Source organism: Rhipicephalus microplus, chromosome 5 (assembly GCF_043290135.1).
Source record: "Rhipicephalus microplus isolate Deutch F79 chromosome 5, USDA_Rmic, whole genome shotgun sequence".
Taxonomy (NCBI): domain Eukaryota; kingdom Metazoa; phylum Arthropoda; class Arachnida; order Ixodida; family Ixodidae; genus Rhipicephalus; species Rhipicephalus microplus.
The window spans coordinates 30,467,596-30,486,533 of NC_134704.1; the positions used below are offsets into that span (position 1 = coordinate 30,467,596).

The 18,938-nt window shown below is 45.5% G+C and overlaps 2 protein-coding genes across 3 annotated transcripts; one reads left to right on the plus strand and one right to left on the minus strand.

Annotated features, from left to right (window-relative positions):
• The first annotated feature begins 3,470 nt into the window (after positions 1 to 3,470).
• On the plus strand, positions 3,471 to 9,428 carry LOC142817709 (uncharacterized). Of its 2 annotated transcripts, XM_075895121.1 has the most exons (3): positions 3,471 to 4,191; positions 6,466 to 7,063; positions 9,266 to 9,428. In XM_075895121.1, the coding sequence occupies exons 1-3, from the start codon at positions 4,001 to 4,003 to the stop codon at positions 9,305 to 9,307; spliced, it is 831 nt and encodes a 276-aa protein (XP_075751236.1). In that variant the 5' UTR covers positions 3,471 to 4,000; the 3' UTR covers positions 9,308 to 9,428. The 2 variants fall into 2 exon arrangements, with proteins under 2 accessions (XP_075751236.1, XP_075751235.1); XM_075895120.1 differs by lacking the exon at positions 9,266 to 9,428 and having other exon boundaries at positions 6,466 to 7,447.
• Positions 9,429 to 11,344: 1,916 nt separating this feature from the next.
• Positions 11,345 to 18,084, minus strand: Non3 (Ribosome production factor 2-like protein Non3). Its single transcript, XM_037425845.2, has 9 exons — positions 17,944 to 18,084; positions 17,599 to 17,731; positions 17,496 to 17,533; positions 17,391 to 17,430; positions 17,150 to 17,308; positions 14,432 to 14,531; positions 13,934 to 14,036; positions 12,583 to 12,727; positions 11,345 to 11,888 (listed from the first exon to the last, which is right to left on the minus strand). The coding sequence occupies exons 1-9, from the start codon at positions 17,973 to 17,975 to the stop codon at positions 11,676 to 11,678; spliced, it is 963 nt and encodes a 320-aa protein (XP_037281742.2). The 5' UTR covers positions 17,976 to 18,084; the 3' UTR covers positions 11,345 to 11,675.
• Between the last annotated feature and the right edge of the window lie 854 nt (positions 18,085 to 18,938).

An 18,938-nucleotide genomic window follows, 5' to 3' on the forward strand; every position in this document is an offset into this window, starting at 1 on the left:
TCCTCCTTTGTGGGTGAACGCTATAAGGCAAACGATCATAATTATCACGTACCACAATATGCGAACCAATCTATAGCACAAAGCACTCAATAAAGCTCAAGAAATCATGAACAGGGGGCTTCTCATGCATACGTATACCTATATATGCCCGGCCCTCTTGCACAAAATCTTACCAGCCGTGAACCCTTTGCAAATATTTAACTACAGTCTTTCTCGCATGCTCTGGGGTTGGCCCTGGCACTGGGGGCCAACCCCAGTGCCAGGGGCTTTGCGCAGCTCGAACAATGAAGCACAGCTCTGGGCTGTACATCAGTTCCGCAACGTGGCGGAAGGACATTGCCTCTCTGTCCCGACGTGGGAGCGGCCCGCTATAATCGCGAGCATTGAAGCATAAAGTTTATAGGAAACTCTACACATTGAAAAAAACTGAATAAGGTTATTCATCAGTTCATCAAGCGCACGTGCAGGTCATGCCTCAATTTTGCTGGTCGGTTGGTTCTAGAACAGTTTCGCGCAACCGCACTCAGGGGGATGTTAATCGGACGATGCCTTGCTTATTAAACTAATTCACTTCTTGAAGGAAAAAGTTGAATTCATCAGGTATTACAGCTAATGATTTAAACTTGTGCGCGAACGAAAGGTCAGGCAAGGTCTTGACGTCCCCACGCGGAAGACCTAAGGCCCGGTCGGCGAAAGCTCTGCCGGACTTGCAATAAAGTTGTTACCAACCAACCAACCAACGAAAGGACCGGTATAAGAGCACGTTCTCGCCTTGTGCCACGCGTCACCGCGTGCACGTACGTCGGCAGCAGGCACGCGCACCTTTCCCAAGCGAAGAAGAAGTGGAGGGCCCTCGGCCGCTGTTGGCAGCCGTTCGCCGCCAGCGGATATGGAGTCTCACGGACCTGCATCATGGTCGGATACCTCGATGAAGTCTAAAAGACAACGCGCCAAGTCTGCCCGTCAACGTGAGAAGAAAGCAGCAGGCGAGTGACGCGTGATCTACTGCACAACCATTGCACAGCATCAAGGGGCGGACCCAGCGACTCATTTTAGGGGGAGGGGGACCTGACGTTTTTTTAGGGGCGAAGCTCCTTAAGGCGTGGGCTGTGCGTCCCCTGTACGTAGTCACCTCTCGTTTAGTTCTTGCAGTGTCCACTAGATGGCGGTACCGTCTCCTGTATGTCGCCTCCTCTCGTTTAGTTCTTGCAGTGTTCACTAGATGGCGGCACCGTCTCCTGCATGTAGCCACCTCTCGTTTAGTTCTTTCAGTGCTCACTAGATGGCGGGACTTGTAGCTGATGATGAAAAGATGCAAGATGTTATAAACTAGACGGCGGTACTTGTAGTTGATGATGAAAGATGCGAGATGTTATAAAATAGGAAAGATGTCACATATGGCACGTGTCATTAATGGAAGGCAATCGTTCGATTTAGTGCGGCGACGTACGCTAGGGGGAGCATTGTAATAAAATCGAGTAGGCAAAATGTACGGAAGATTCATGGTTTACCAGGTTTTCCTCCAGAGCTTCGCCCACTCATCATCATTCACTTCGTGGATATGGCGGCACTTTTTTTTGTTTTTAGTAGCACGAAAACCCCGTCATAGCATAAATACTGTTATTTTTTGTACTCACAGTATGGTATGGCATGGAGAGCTTTATTTTTGTGCTCACAGTGGTACCACTCAGTTGTTCTAATTGGTGATGGGAGGTGGATGACAAGTCCTGAAGAGAGGAGGGGGAGGGTTCTGACATAGGTAATTTTAGGAAACTCTATGGGTGCTGACACAGTCTTTCGAAGGGGGGGGGGGGGGGCTACCCCTTTCTCTTCTGGATCCGCCACTGATAGCACCCACCCTACAGCGTCATAAGACACATATAACAAGGAATGTCGCTGAGCCCGACCGTTTCGATTCGAGGACTTAATTGTCTCCGTAAATATAGGAACTACTGCCCTTTTGTTGCAACGTCGGATACAGCAACATTCATTACTAACTGCCAACTTTTCATTGATTGGTCTCGTTCGTATCGCCACAACGGGAGCTCACGTGCCTGAGATGAAAGAGGCGCAAAGATTTGGTTTAAACTGCAGTGTGAATGGCCCAGATAACGCTTCTGCGGCAGCAGAAAATTACGCCGTTCAAAACTTGAACCCCCCCCCCCCCCAAAAAAAACGCAAAGAAGTCAAAATCAAGAAGTCGCGCGTGGGGTGCACCTATCATAATATTCTCGTCCCAGACTAATTTTTTTACGTATCTTGATGTTTCGTACCAGCTTTTTTACATTACCCACCATGGTGGCTCAGCGAGTGTCACTGCTATCAGTTAAGAGTGAGGGCGCAGGTTCAATTCGTCTCCACGGCGGTCGCATTTCGATGCTGACGAAATACAAAAGCGCCCGTGAATTACTTTTTTTTTTCTTTAAGTGCACTGCTAAGGTACCGCAGATGGCCAAAATTAATCCGTTGTCTCCCACTAGGGCGTGTCAAGTATTCGCACCGTGGTTCGGTCGTGCAATGCCTCAGACTACAGCTTAAAGTTTTAATAAAATGTGTCATACATATGCAGACGTGTCATACAGAAGATGAGGTTCCATTATAGGACACTGTGCGTATAGTACTGAAATTCCGTGGTTTTCACAAACGAGGAGGAGAAGATGCACTTGAAAACGCGACGTTTTTCATCTCTCGCACTGGTTTGTTCGCGCCGCAGAATTTCTTTGCCATGCACCAAATCGCCAATTCCAATTAGGTTATTTGCCTGTATAGTCAAGAGTCCGACGGAATCCCGTCTGGTCGGGGACAAACATAGTGCAAAATAACAAAAACAAAAACGCCGACCAAGGTGAAATACACAAAACTGTTCACAGACTGTGGACAAGGCTCCCGCGTGGGGAGCCGAAACGTCTTTTTAAGTTTTGTGTATTTCACCTTGGTCGGCGTTTTTGTTTTTGTTATTTTGCACCGTTATTTGCCTGTGTAGTTGCGGCGTTCTGTCGAAGTTGCGTCGCGACTTGACCGCTCATCAGACGTAGCCGTGCATCTTTCCGCAGATGAGAAACATTCCGGTGACATCACAACTGAGACTATATACGCCGGCGGTGCCCGCACCGGAAGCGGCGCCATGCGCGGCTACCGCAGCTGCAGCACCGGACGCCACTTCGGGCACTTGCAATGCTTCGACGACGAGCACGCATTCGGGTCAGGGCACGTCGGTGAGCGAGACACGCCTTTTACACGACTTTCGTTAATTTATTAGCACGGGCTCCACCAAGAGTGTACAGACGTCGTTTCAGTCACGGAAATGACGTCAGTAAATAGTGTACTTAAGAGAAACGATTGCTAGTGCAATTCACACAGAACAGCCCTACTCAGCTATTCAGGTAGTGGGCTTTAAGGGTGCCTTGATGCGTGCGCCCCCTATACAAAGCGTGCACCAGCGCACCCTGGATTTTCAGCCCACTAAATCTGCCTCTTCAGATACAGTTAACATTTGCGTTCTTAAGGCAACGTTGCAACTTAAACTAAACTAAATACACCGAAGAGTGCACTGAGAGGTAAAGTTTCAAAAGCTCATTAGAACCACCCACGTAAGATCTTTCGCGCGACGTAAGTTGGGCCAGTACGTCATATGGCGTATATAGATCTGGCGGAGACGGAGCCCTCCACTATAAGGCGTCTCTCAAAATCATGTGGGGGTTTTTGGACGTTAAACACTGCATATCAATCATATCAATCATCGAATGTCTATCTTGCACACGTAAAGTGGTGGCATGGGAAGCGCGCAAAAAGAGCCTACAGGTGCATTGCGTGCACGTACCCACTTTTTCAAAGTGTCTGTTTGCTTTTCTTTGTAATAAATTCGGTTAATGCCTAGCGCTCATTTTGTCTTATCTTGTTTACGTATGTTTACATTTTAGCCGCAAAATACGATTGGCAGTTCTTCATTCGGCCATTGTGCGCGCATGCGCAGAGGGCATCTAGGCCGTCGGCCGCCAGCATGCTCTCTCCAAGGAACGCAAAGCGAGTGGTGCCGCTGTCCACAGCAGCGTCCTGGAGCTCCTCGCCTGGGGTGCACTCGCCGTGCTCGTCGTCGGCACTTTCATCGTGTTTATCCTCTTGTACAAGTACTCCGCCCTCGAAGGCTTTGATGGTACCACACCCGAGGTGGAACAGTACTGTCACGCGAAGGTACGCGACAGTGTCGCCTTGCTCCAGCTAGGACGACATTTCTCCGAATACAATCAACTCGGCAATCATTGCACAAAGCGTCTTCTTTATTCATGAGCCTAAAGCAGATGTTAGCAACCTGTGGCCCACCGGACAGTGTTATGCGACGCCCATCACGACCTCAGAATTTCTCATTCTGCCTGTCGCTTGCCATCTGAAGAATGACGTGGAAGTTTCGGCCTCAAGCTGTATTTTCGCTTGTAACTTATGCTTGTAAAGTGGAACCTTGTGACATAAGTCTCACAATAGCGAAAGCATTACTATCGGCGATAACGGTGCACTTTGCGTGCCCCCGTGCTCTTCGTTCTTCGCGCCTGAATAAAGTAAAGGCACTGCAGTGACATCACCTAATGATCATCACCTCCTTTCGACAGGACTGCGAGCAGCACGCGCAACTTATCTTGTCCAAGGTTGACGTGAACGTAGACTCATGCGAGGACTTGAACGCGTTCGCCTGCTCGCACTGGGAGCCCGAAGGCGTCAGCTACGCCAACTATGGCGCCACGCTGGACAGCGAAGCGCTCCACGAGTGGTTCACCTGTTTCAAGCGCTCACTGGGTGAAGGCAGCGCCCACCTGCAGGCCGGCACCAGGGCGCTCGCCATGTACGGTGCTTGTCTATGGCATCGCACCACCGCCGAGGAAGCCGAGCGAGGCAAGCGTTTGCTGCGCGAGCTCATGTCCAAGATGCGCATTCCATGGCCGGACGATCCAAGCACCAACGTGGATCCACTGGGTGTGCTCATCGACCTGTCCTACATGCACATATACACGGTTTGCTTGACTGGAACTAAACATATACGGAACACGTAATCCCCATGAAATTAGTTGTAGATATAACTTGCACGTGACGTCATGAACACAGCTACATAACCTGCTTGGGTACCCATGACGGTGGTCTCAGTGGTTATGGTGCATGCTTGACCCGCAGGTCACGGGATCGAATTCCGGCCAGAGTGGCCGCACGTTTCGATGAAGGCGAGGATGCTTCAGGCCCGTTCACTTAGATTGAGGTGCACTACAGGCGATCGAAATTTCGGGACCCCTCCATTACATCGTCTCTAATAATGATATCGTGGTTTTGAGACGTTAAACCCCACAAATCAATCAAATCAAATCTATCAAGACGTTAAACCCCAAGAATAATTATAAATGTTAACTTGCCGGCGTTGCAATGTGGCGGCTTTGATGATGTGATGGGAATATTCCCATTGGTGTTGAACTGCTCTTGTGATAACGACGCGACAGGAACTGAAAGGGCAACTTAGTTCGTCGAGGGATGATTAACGGCGCATGCGCGTGCCATGGGGAAACGTGGCGGCACTGCGGAAAGCTGTTGACTTTATAAAAGTGCCGTCCGTCTCCGAATCCATTAAATGGTGATGGTGCTCTCTGTAGTTGATTAGCTTCGCACTGATGCTAACATTTGCTGATTGAGCCCAGTTTTCGAGAGTCATATTCAAATAATCGAGGGTAAACGAGTGGCGATAGGCTTTTCCGGAATTTCGAAAGGATGCATATATTACGCGTATGTTTTTATCCTCTATAGCTGGCACCACTTGACGTGCGACAGTATACGGCACACACTATTGTATATTATTCTATACGCATTTCGTACAGTGGAGTGAACAACGAACCTGCATGTGATCCACTGATGACGTTAATGCCATACCCCAGATTTTGCGTCCCTTCATGCTGGCACTCTAACATGACGGTTTCAGTGACTTCAGATATCGGGGCGAGTCAATAATGAAATCAACATTATCTTTCGCAGACGAGTGCACATGATTTGTACGCTGCGGCGATGGAGGTTAAAGCGGCCACTGGCGGTGAAATGCAGCAATACGCTATCATGACAGAAAGAAACTGGGAACTGTGTGACATCTGCGTGCTCTGCTATTTCGCATTTGTTTTCAAGCGGTCATAGGAGTTTAAGTTTGTATAGTAAAGGGAAAGATGGAGTCATCTAGGATGTCATTAAGGACCAGTGTATCATTTTATTTATTATTATTATTATTATTTTGTCAACAAGGTCGGAGTGCAATGATAACAGTGCGCCACGCTGTTCGCGGTCCTTCCAATCACACTTGTATTTGCCACGTGTAGCCAGCTCGGTACAGACACTTTTTTTCCTGTATGCCGTGACCGGGTATACATTATTTTGCTTGTTTGCCCGCAGCGCCTTTAGCCAGCAAAAAATAAACATTACAGCGACCGGCTCTCCTTCCAAACGCAGATGGCCCCTGGGACTGTGGTTCGAACTCGGTACCTTGCAGCTCCAGCCACGACCAGATCCGTCACTGCCCCACGACTCGGCTGGAGCGGGTGTCGCATCGGGAGGGCCCACCAAAAGCCGGGGAAATGGCAGCAGCCATCGCCCGCTGCCTATGTCGCCAGGCCGGTTCGTCGGCTTTTGGTCTGTGCACAACAGCGAGATCGCGCAGAGGCGAAACTATATCAAGTACTGGGCCATGTTCTATGAGGCGTTCGGCGCCGGCTGGCCCAATAGGAGTGACGCTTACATCAGGCAATTGGCCGCTGTCGAACGCAACGTCTTCCAAGAGTTCCTGGGCGTCGTGAACAATGAGAACATGGAGCCCGCCCGATTCTGGCTGAGCGACATCGGGAGGCACACGTTGAACCTGCCGGCGAGCCGTTGGATCGAGCAGCTGGGCGTGGTTACACTTCCTGTCGTCGCCCGAAACGAGAGCGCTTACGAGCCGAACGACACGCTCACGGTGACGGATGCCATGTTTCTGAGGGCAGTGAACAGGCTTTTCCGGACGCATAATAGCACGATGCTCTTGCGTCACCTCTCCTGGTTCTTCATACAGGCACGTTGCACAGCAGCGTATTCACGCTTGCTATTGATATGCGTGTTGATAGACATAGCGCCAAACAAATCGAAGTTATTCGACTTGTTTTGCGTACATTATTAGAACCAGTGCCTGATTGCTCGAAAACACAGAGCAGAGCAATAAGGAGGCTGAATGACAACTAAGCTTTATTTATTGCCATCCCATTCTGTATTAGTATAAGCCACATCTGCTGACGTCACCCATAGACAAACTATATCACAGATCATCTCAATAAAGCGCAAGGAGATCGGGATGTAATGGCGCCATTCATGAATGCAACCTACCTAAATTGTACGTGATATGCAATCTTAGTTATTAAAGGGTCTCCATGTCACCTCTGATAATTTCTCAACATTTGGTATAAACCCACGCATCTAGTTTAGAATGCAGCCACGATGAACAATGCCAAACGAGGCAGCGGTATACGAGCGGCGGCCGCGCCCGAATGGGTATTCACATGGGGTGTGAATCCTCGTGGAATCAAAGCGGAGCCCAGCGACACACAAATGTCCCCTGCTCACATTGAGGAGCGAATGGAGGGATAGACCAAGTGTTGCCAGACTACTCTTGTGGCTTGTGCCGCCCGTTTCACCAGCCGCTGACGACGTAACCACCAGCGCAATGCCGCTACTAGCCTCTCTATACCGCCGCTCCTTGCCTGAGCAAGCGCAACAACGTAGCCAAACACCTGCCCGAAATTCCGCTATATCCCCTACTACGTGGGGATAGTTTGTCTTCTCAGTCCAAAGGTCCCTGTCTCGCCTGGGACGTGCGGGGAGGTCGAACCTACACGTTAGTCAGTGACATCCTCATCACGTAGCCCACAATTCTCGCTTCTCCCCCGAGGAATTATCCCTCAGCGAATACACCTTCAAGTTTCAGAAAACAATCACTTGTCCTTTCTGGGCCTTTCAGGATCCCAAGCATTGGTTATGACACCAACGTTCGCGTTTGGACAGTCATGCACAAACGAAGCTCTTTGTCCGCGGCTGACAAGCGCGCTTGCCACGATTTTGTCTTGCACGGTGAGGAGGATCACTCGGCTAGGGAGAGAGGAGCCGACGAAAGAAGCGAAACGAACGAGGGCCCCTTTTTTTTTTCGGATCGTCAAGTGCGTGTAACTCCGCTATTAAGGCATCATTCCAAAAACTTCTTGCGGCCACATGTTTGTTGAAAACTCGTGAACAATTGCTACGCCACAACTAAATTTTGACCTCTGGATGGTTAAGGGGTCCTCATAAGCAGTGGCATAGTATTTGTTTTATAGTAGGCGTAGAGTACTGGGAACCAAGAATCGCACAGTAGAATATTTACCCACAACGTAATCAGTGGCATGTGTGTCTTTTTTCATCTCATAAAGGACCGCAAAATGCAGAGAACTAGAGTCACACATGAGTATTAAGAATACATAATCTAGAGTAAACAAGACAGTTTCCCACTGGTGCTGCCAATTTTGAAGGAACAGCAGAGCTGACGGACAGACACTATTCGCTAGTGTTTCCGCAGCACCCCCCCAGGTCTCCCGGGCTCCTGGACCACCACGTGGTCCCACGCCACGTGTACATGGACATACCTCTACAGGTTAATTTGACATGACCCGACAAAGCGGGGCTTAATCCAGCAGTTTCGATTTTGGATAAAGTCAGATTTGCTCAATTCGCGTTCATCCAGATCAGCTTAATCTTACCTGCATGGTTACATATACTCCCATTTTGGTTGGCAAACTTGACTTGAATTAGCTTAATCCAGGTGAGCTTGGCCACATTAGCATATCAATTAGGCCTAGTTAGCCTTAATTAAAACTAACTCTGACATTGCCTAATTATAGACTTGGCCATACCCAACTAAATTTAATTTGGCCACATTAACCTTAGCTTCAATAAATTGATTTACTTAATCATAACTTAATTAGAATTGAATGTACTTAGTTTGGCTTAATTATGATTAACTGTGCTAATTAGGGTCAACCAGGGCAAACTATGCTTAACTTGGCTTCACGTGGCAACGGCATAAGCAATAGGCGGAGATTTCTGTTCGCATGAAACGAACTAAGGAAACGCTTTGCAGCTGCAAGAAAGAATTGAACGATATTCATTTCTTTCTCGCATATTTTGTCCAAACTGGCAGTGATGTCATGTATTCAGCATATTTTACGTTCTTCTCTTTCACTTCTCACAGATCATTCGGCGGCGACTGCAACAAGGCAGCCATGCACTTTGAGCCATATGCAGCTGCCTTCAAGTGCAAGCCGAATTCCAGGATGAATCCTTTCATCTATATGTTTTGCAACAGCGATCCCTTATCACACCAAATATAAAAAGCCCAATTCTAGATGGAACAATCCTGTCTGTGTACTTTTATGCGTGTTTTATAAGTTGCACGAATATTTGCGATAAACCAGAACAATGGCGTGGGACAAGGAGTTTTTGAAATGTTTATCAAGGAGCGCGACAACTTGAAGAGGCGTGTTTAGCCAAAAGCACTGATGTGTGTTTTTATATATCCAGGCACACTGACTGACTTCAGAATCATGTTAATAAGAGCTCCCCAATTACTTTTATGCAATCTTTCCAGCTGCACTTGAAAGATGATTGCATACTACTATGGGCCATTTAGTTGGTAACACAGCAACAGCAGTCAATACATGCACCTGTATAAAAAAGAGCTAAATAATAAAAATATGAGAAGGATGCTCAAACTTCCCTATTAAAGTGGAATGAAACATAGCAATAGCGCCCCACTCGCATCAGCTCACAATTCGCTTGCCATGCTTTGTATTTCGGTGGACACCTCAACCATACTACGAGATAAGGGGCATCTGCACATTGCATTGGCCCTCGTAAACTCTACCAGGGTGCATAGTGCAAGTACAGTTGCAAAGCGTCCACTACGTCACGATTCATCATTCACCACCAATTAGTATCCAAGGCACTTCAACACAATCATGTTAATAAGAGCTCCCCAATTACTTTTATACAATCTTTCCAGGTGTACTTGAAAGATGATTGCATACTATTGTGGGCCATTTAGTTGGTAACAGCAACGGCAGCACAAATGCAATTGGGCGGATGTGTATGTACGTGCAACTGTAACCAAATGCACCTTCGCCATCCCACAAGAGGCTGCAGCATAGTGTGAAGATTTCAACGCAACTGGTAGTGTTAGCTTTTCACGCTCACACTTGTGGCGCTACCTGCATTCATTCCTCTGCCTTTGTGCCTCCTTGCAAAGTGGAACTGTTGTACTCTCCGATGCCATAAAACTATTCACTCTAATGAAGGCTGGTCCACCAGCTGCACTGTTAATAAAGAAATTATGCTCATCTTCATTTGCAAATATTTCTCCGGGGTTCAACTAAATTACCATTCTCTCTCTCTATATATATATCTATTGTTAAGCAGATCCTGCGTGAGAACGGAAGCGTTTATTTTGACAGTTTTGGCCAGAGTCCGGCCAGAGTCAGGACAAAGGCCAGACGCTGGCCTTCGTTCTGATAAACGTTTGCCCTGCAAAAACTGACCAGAAGTCTTCATGCTGCCTCTCCTTTCTTCTTTCCCTTACTGCCGTTCTGTAAGTGAAGAAACACCTGGAAAGTGAGTGAGCTCACTTGCAGCTTCCTAAATCTGCGTGTAGTGCTCGCTAGCTCTGCAATGCCTTTGTCGCAAGTAAATTGCAGTAGGGCATGCGCGAGCGCACGTCTCTCACATGCTTCAGAAGGCCTGTTTTAATTTTTTTCCGCTTTGTATGCACCTTATGTTTACCATCACCATGTAGGAAATGTTCATTGTAACAGTAAGAGGCTTTAAAAATGTTCATTATACGTGGACACAGCTTTTATGGGTAAGGAAAATCTAAGTGCACCGAAGTGTGGTGGTTATGACCGACAGATCGTTATATCTGGGATCACTATAAGTGAGTTCCGACTGTACTGCCATTCTGGTTCAGCCCTTTCGTTCCATCCCTCCTGTGGTTGCAAGAGCCAAAGTTTTCCCATTAGGTGGCGCAACTACGAGCTATAGGACACTGCACTTTTTCCCTGGCCGAGTGGCCACGAGCGGTGTTGTACTACAATCCGAAAATGGAAAACTAGCAAGAAATTCCGGTGATCTAACACAAACGCAGCTTGGGCAACAATGCAACATGTCCCATGGCTGCCATAATTTTGATCTCATCACGTGCTGCTTTCCTTACATTTAGCATGGCATAAAGTGCTATTGCGTGCTTTCGATCAAGGGTCGCAGGTTCGCATTCAAAACATTTTTCTTATGAATTATTTTTATTTGTTGCTTTTATGTTGCTTTTTTACATACATTTACATAAATAGGACATGAAGGCAATGGCAGAAATCCGATCTTAAGTGTTCATATAATTTTTGTTGCAAAAGGTTCGATAGGACAGATTCACAGACCCCAACGTGGTCTGCAGATCTGTGGTATCTGACTTTTATAGCGGCAGACAGAAATTGCCAGCGAGGTGCTACACAATCATACAATGTTATAAAGTTTGACTGCACATCAAAGACATGACGTGCTAGAAATAGAAGGCTTGAAGTCGTGTGTATTTACATTCAACAAGGTGGAGAGACATTTCATGTATCAACGTCCATCGGAGTATCTTCACTTTTGGCAGCAGCCCGCGCTGCGGCTTTCTTGGCAGCCCTGGCGGCCTTCTTTTCTTCAGGTGTCTTCTTGAGGCCTTTGAGTTTCCTTGTCTGCAACTTGTTGAAGTCTTGCTTTTCCATGTGAATACGTCCCATAGTGGCCCCCAGAGCTGTCTTTTCAATGTTCTTCTTCTTCTTGACCTGCACAAACGCATGGGTCGAAGAGTGAAGTGACAGCATCTAAACTGAGCTTATCAAATTATACTTGAGGCATTTCACTTGAGTGAAACGGCACATGAAAAGGTGTAGTACTTAACTACTGCAGTATGACATGTACACAACTACTGAATTGAAATGCAACAGTGAGAGTGACCACAAGCAGTGCGGTGCTGTCCACGGCCACCTGTGGTGGACGCAAAGTGTTGAAGTGCTATACGGAACGAGTGATAGTGTTTTTTCAGCAGGATTACCATGCCCGTTTGACAACAAGGTGGTGTGTGTGGATCACAACAGTGCCAAGTGGAGTGCTGCAAGCCCAGAAGAGCGCTGTAACCTGCTCAAAGTATCTCGGCCGTGCACACCGCAAACAGTAGTGTGCCAGACTTGCATCGGCCCCACTGACACTACTCTGAACCACAAGCCATTTTGCCAAATGGAATCAGTAACAAGACCCCAAAAAAAGTTTCACCCTCATGCATGACTACCTCAAGATAGCCATGACTTACCCAATGTTGAGTGTCAATCTGTGAGTACATATTGTACACACACACTGTGAGGCAGTACATGGTACCTTCAAGGGTGTTATAAACACAAGAATCATGCCCCCCTACCAGCATGTCCTGCTGACACATTTGGTCAACACACTATTAAATGAGAAAAGAAACGAAAACACTACCTTGTTCTGCTTCGGCTGTTTTCTCGCTGTCTTGAACAAGTCCTCAGATGCAATCTTGGTTCTTCTGAGAGTTAAGTCTGCATGGGGGCCGATTTCTTCTAGTTCTACACGTGGCGTCTTGGTTCCAGATTTTTTCAGCAACACCCTGCATGCAGAATGAGCATACATTATTGGATCTATTCATTTATCATTTCATATAAGCCAGAACGTTTCATAGCAGTCCCTGCTTCCATGTAATATGCAGTAGCGGAAAAGGCAATTCTGAATGGTGGGATTGAAAGAATATGGCAAAATAACTGAAGGGCCAGTAGACAGGCTCCTTTTTTTTTTGCACCCACAAACAAGCCCAATACTAATTCATACAATAGGGCGTGGCAATCTTATTTTGCAAATATTACAGCACTGTGCACCATGCAGAACCTCAATTTCGAAAAACAATTGCCACGCTTCTTTTCTCCACCTGTCCAATTCTCCTCAAATGCACAATAATGAAATATTGTCCATGGGTAACAATACATACCACTGAGCTTGTCAATCGGTTCTTTGAACTACATAACGGCGCATTGGCCCTGTAGTAATGCAGTTTTGGCCGCACAGTTCACCTGTTGATTCTCCTGTGCTGCCTTCTGCCGTAATGTAGAGCCCGCGACAACCGGGACAGGTGGTGTTGCCAGAATGAAAACCTCCAAGATGCAGAGGCGTCTCGCTATGTTATAGCTAGAAAAAAGATGCATACCTCGCCAGTATCTCGTACTTCTAGCACCATGCTTCCACCCCGCGCTGCGTGGGAAGCCTTGCTTGATTGGCTGTGCGCCAATGACTTATCGCCGACGTCGTGTTACACGACAAAATGAGCGTAGTCACGACAAAGGGCTACAGCTACCCCTCTCCGCTGCTAGAAATGAACGGGAAGGGTGGGCAAAAAGCCAAAACCAACCAAAGCTGGTCATTCCGAACCCTGTAACATCCTTATTAGAACACTTAGTATTAGCAAAGTTCTAATGACAACATGTTCACATTGTACATGTGTGAATACTGCCGGGATATAAATGAAAGGTCAGTGCAGAGATTGTTGCCATAGCACAATGTGGTGTGAAACTCGGACCGAATTTCTCTGCTCTGTGAACACTGCATTCCAGTCAAGAAAGATTCATTTCTGCAAAGTGCCCTAAGCAAATGCCTCTTCTGGCGAGAGTGGGGTGCAGTTCTCCAGAAACCAATGAGAAGGTCAAAGAGCACGGAAAATTTAAATTATGCATACAATATGAATGTCCATTATTATAAATAATATATACGATATGAAAACCTCCCGCAATCTGGAACAGCAACATAGCAAAGTAATCCACCTTACTTGTAGCTTCTCAATGTTATCTTGTTATCAGCTGCAGTGAACATAATAACATGCTCAAGTCCTTGTAGACTGACAGCTTCTGCTGTTTCACCTCGGAAGAAATCTGGAATGAACAAGTGCGTCACAAGATAACAGGCATTACATGCTTCTCTAGTACATATCAGTGTTTGTTGTATAGGGGAAGTCCATGCTGTTTTACACACAATAAATGTAATGGCCACTCAGTGCAGGCTTAACTTTCCTGGTATGTATACGTGAATACTTTTGTATAGTTTCGATATACATGTACAACAATCACAACCAGCTTGAAGATTAAGAATTGAGCCTTTTTGCTGATCTTATGATACCCAAGCTTTTGCGGTTAATTGTACATGACCACACAGAAATTTCTTCATCCTAAGTACACCCCATTATAGAGTACTCAAATCTCTAAACCATGTTTTTCGGCTCCTTTTTCATGTCTGCAAGAAGTGTTGGAGCAAATGAGAAATTACATACCTATTAGGAAGTTTTTCAATCGTTCGAGATCCTTGTTTTGCTCAAACTGTTCGCCAGCAAAAAGTAGCATCGGCTTTGTACCCACAGGGATCTTTGGGATCTGCAACAAATAGTAAGACGAAAATTACAGAAGCTCTGATTACAATTCATGCAACATAGAGAAGACGTAGTGCTGGAACCTCTTTGTTAGACTGTTGTGTGGAAGCACAAAGGCAAGCACGGCTGCATTTGTAGTGATCCTCCAGAGACTTACCTATATTTATAACTACAAAGGGAGGGCAAGGCATCAGTGCTGAGAGAACTCTTGATGGTATGACCAATGAGAGGCTGTCATATTACAAATGAAAATAATGATTGGGGTTTTACATTCAAAAACTTAGGCATAAGTATTAAAGACACTGTAGTGGAGAGCTCCAAATATTTAGACCACCTGGGTTGCCTTAGCATGAACCTAAATCCAAGTACACACGTCAACGGCATTTCTGTCCTCGTAAAAAACGTGGTCGCCATGGCGGAGATTCGATCATATGACCTTTGGCTCAGCAGTTGAGGACAATAGTCTAGACCATCATTGCGGATGTATTCTCCAAAAACATCAGAAAGAGGTTTTTGGAGCTGAGATCTCTAAAAACATCTGAAATTTGTTTCAAGCAGCGACATTTTTTGCAGTCCAAAGAAACAAGCAAGCAAGCCGGCAACTTTTCCCAAATATTACAGCAAAGCTGATATACTCGTGGCTGCTTCCCACAGCATGTGATGGTGGGATAAAAGGCCTTTGCAGGACATCTGAAGCTGACATGGAGAATTGCACAGAAAAGAGAAATTCTGGCTTTGAGAAAATACCCCTTTTTCAAGAAATCCCATAGCACCTCGCAGCCACGTGGAACACTACGATAAAGAGCGAGTATGCCAAGTGGGCAGGCTATTCGGTGTCCCCTGCTGCTTGTTGGCGTGATGCGCGCAGCGAGTGCATGAAACGAAACAAATACATTGCCACTTCTTGACTATTCTTGCATCATATATACTGCACACATCCAAACGTAGAGATTTCATACCTAGAGAGATGTCATGTGTTTATATATAGCAGTGTTGGTATTACCGAGCAGATGTGCATGGATGTAGCAGCTAAGCAGTATGCACATTACTGCGTGCCGATACTCTCAAAATATACAAGAATACAAGCAGGAACTCATGTTTGTTGGACGATTACTAGTAATGTAAGTAATGATCCAAACGTGATGTATCAAACTGCCACAGATAGCTATCAACTTGAGAATTCGGTGTTGCAAACACTCTTGCACTTGCCAAATGCATTTAGCAACCATGGCCTTTAAGAGGAAATCTTTTGCCACTTACTAGTACAACTACACATATATATGCTAATGTCAGATTTGCGCACATGTGAAAACTAAACCAGCATTTGTAAGATATAAAATCAGCTGTTAGTGTCAATGAATGATGATAAAAGCTTATCTTTGGTTACCTGTAGTGCGAGCAACACTCACTGTCTAATAACTGTATCTTATTGCACTAAATACTGACTATAATGGAAAGTCTTTAATCCTCAGAACCTCCTTTTGTGCTCTTTAACAGCATCGCTTGGTGCTGATTTCAAGTGGATCCACAAATTGCATTGGTCGCTCATGGAATTTTTCCAGACAACTTAGTTGTATTTTTTTGTTTAATTCATTCCGTAGAGCATACTGTCCTCAACAAAAAAAAAATGATGCTTTGGAAACACTCAGCTGATCTAACAGTTGCATGCGGGAACACCACACAGATGTAAATGGTAGAGGTGCTGAATGCTGACATACCTATACACAGAAAAGTTTATGAGCACATGGAAGCAGGCGACACCGAGTCAAGCTGTGCAATTCTCACATACCCCATCAACAGCGTACGTCGCAAGGGCGATTCAAGACTGGAAAATGCACGTGTGTGCGAATGTCACTTTATAACAGATAAGTTATGTTTCCGAATCTCATTTAAAGTTGTTTTCACTCATTATGCGCGACACCGTCGACTCGGACACTGCAGATGCGGAGGATCCGAGTTCCGCTGTCAACACTGGATCACTGCTGGCTTCATAATGAGCTGAAAAATTCTTTTTCGTCATACGCGCAAAGCAAATGATCAAAACAAGAGCATCACGCCAAACAATTTGTCGCATGAACGTACACACGGTGTGGCCACTGAGACGTATGCGAGCTTCGTGTGCTCGGTAATGGCAGATGAAAGACGGGGACTGACGCCACTAGCAAGTTATGAATTTATGGCACTGTAGATGGTACAGCACAAATCCCTAAGCAAACAGTGATAAGCAGCCCAGTAGAACCTAAAAGCTAGCACTTTTCTTAATATATCACTACTATACTGCATGCATTCACGTCAGTACATTAACTTGAGTACAGAATGCCGAGAATTGATAAGGCTATTCTATATACTGTGGGCATGCCCCAAAGAGGTCAGAGGAAAAATAACAAATTACCCCTGAATAGTGGGAGACCATACTGCTTGGCTCGGACCCTGCTGTTCAAGTCTAACAAACTGTATGAGCTGATGACTTGATTTTTGCCAAGCGATGTTTGTACTCACTCACTCTGTATCAAATGCATTAATACATACGGCCATAGTCTTCGTTCAGTTATCAATAAAGCTTTTTCGTGAAGGCATGCATTGTTTTGTCCCAAATACTTGAACATGCTGGCCGATAATCACCTTGAAGTCCTCTAGCGCTTTAAAATCTTCCATTCCGAGTTCGAACATATCAAGGAGGTGTCCATCGTATGTCCGGCCCATAACCAAGTTGTTTGGCCGCTTTTTGGTGTTGGTTCCGAGCACAAAATGCGAGGCATCGTTCTTTTGAGTCATGAATTCCTGAAAGTTCATCAGATCAGCTTTGAGAAACAGTTAGTTTTCCTGCAAGACGAGGAATGGAGCACGAATAGCAATGACTCACAAGCGATGTCTGATCTTCGAATGGCTTCATTTCATCTTTCCTGAAAAGCGGCAAGTTTTTAGATTGCCATGTCATTAACATATGCATTGGAATTACGGTACTTACCTGTTAAAGAATACAGAATGAGGTCTTTTTAGAGAACACTGGAAGCGATAACAATAGGCCGTTAATTGGTGCAACTGAAAAAAACGTATTCAATATCACTCACTAAGTTTTTCATGGCTTTCAGCACTGTGTTGTTGGCATTGGACCCTCGGATGAATATGGCATTTTTCGTGTTCTCAACAAGCTTTGGACCACGATTTTCGAGGAAACGCTTTCCTCTCTGTGTTTTAGGTTTTCTGAAAAACAAATACGTTAATTTAAAAATGAATGACACCATGTTAAATTCCGATTTGTCGACGAAAATAACACAAGCGACTATGCGGCCAAGCACTTGACAGGGAGCCATCGCTTCCAAACATCTTCTGAGAAACTATGTCATAAATGATCAGAATGGTTGGGCATAAATAAAATGCTATCAACAAAGCGACCAGCAAGGTGAATTGCTCACACAACGCCTGGTATTCCTGCCATTTTAGCCATTAATCAGACACGCCGCACGCACACGTGCAAAGCAAGACGCACTCGATTTTTGAACTGTCTTGGATTGGATTGAAGCGCACTTTTGTCAAAACACGTAACAAGACACATCACTCGACATACATTTGTTGCACTCATTGTAAAACATGACTCGAAAACTGAATTCTTTCTTTTAAATGCTTTTTTGTATTTTCAATAACTGCCTTTGTCTATTTATTGCTTGCTTATAAAAAACTTGTCTGTTTTGCATTTATGTTGTTTTGGTTTTGGTATCGAGAAAGTGTCTGTTCAGAACTCGGTCGACAAGGAAGTAAATAATAGACAAAACACACCGTTCAGTGCCTATTAATTAGACTCAATAAGAAAGACCACGCAGTCTTTATGATCACTGAAGCAAAATGTACTATCAGAAGCGACGTGACAATAGCAACATGGTAATTTCAAAGGAAAATCACATGCCCTCCATGGTACACTTGAAAATGCGTTTTTTACAGTTACTTGATATTGTTGGCGTTTAGACACGCCGTATCTGCCACCGGGAATTGTGGTTCATGCATAGTGCCAGAATCCTGAACACGCGCGTGGGCGCCCGACGAAGAGGACAAAGATTTCTTGCAGCTCGCTTTCTGAGCTGAACCGGTCAGCCGTGTGACCGCTGTTGTAAATATATCCAGTAAAGTCTAAGGTTAAAGCGACGAACCATTCGCGTAATAAAATTATAACTTTGATAGAATCTAAAAAAAGAATAAAAAGAACGTTCTTTTATTCTGTTGAAAACTAAGAATATTAAAATACACCCAATTGACTGTGCAAGCCCAGAACAGGAACAAACGATTGTGCACTCGCATTTTGAGCCAAGAGCCAAAAGAATCGGCAATTTTTCTATGTCTATTATTGCGAACTGTTTAATTTGTTGCTTTTTTTGCGCATATACTTTGCGCCATGCCAAAAGTGCGGTTAAATAAT

Coding starts and splice junctions, on each gene's coding strand:
- LOC142817709 (XM_075895120.1), top strand. CDS start 4,001: ATGCTCTCTCCAAGGAACGCAAAGCGAGTGGTGCCGCTGTCCACAGCA. Junction 4,192..6,465: donor AACAGTACTGTCACGCGAAG/GTACGCGACAGT, acceptor TTCCAAACGCAG/ATGGCCCCTGGGACTGTGGT.
- Non3 (XM_037425845.2), bottom strand. CDS start 17,975: ATGGCTAAAATGGCAGGAATACCAGGCGTTGT. Junction 17,534..17,598: donor TGAAAGCCATGAAAAACTTA/GTGAGTGATATT, acceptor TATCGCTTCCAG/TGTTCTCTAAAAAGACCTCA. Junction 14,532..17,149: donor AAGCGCTAGAGGACTTCAAG/GTGATTATCGGC, acceptor TATTTGTTGCAG/ATCCCAAAGATCCCTGTGGG.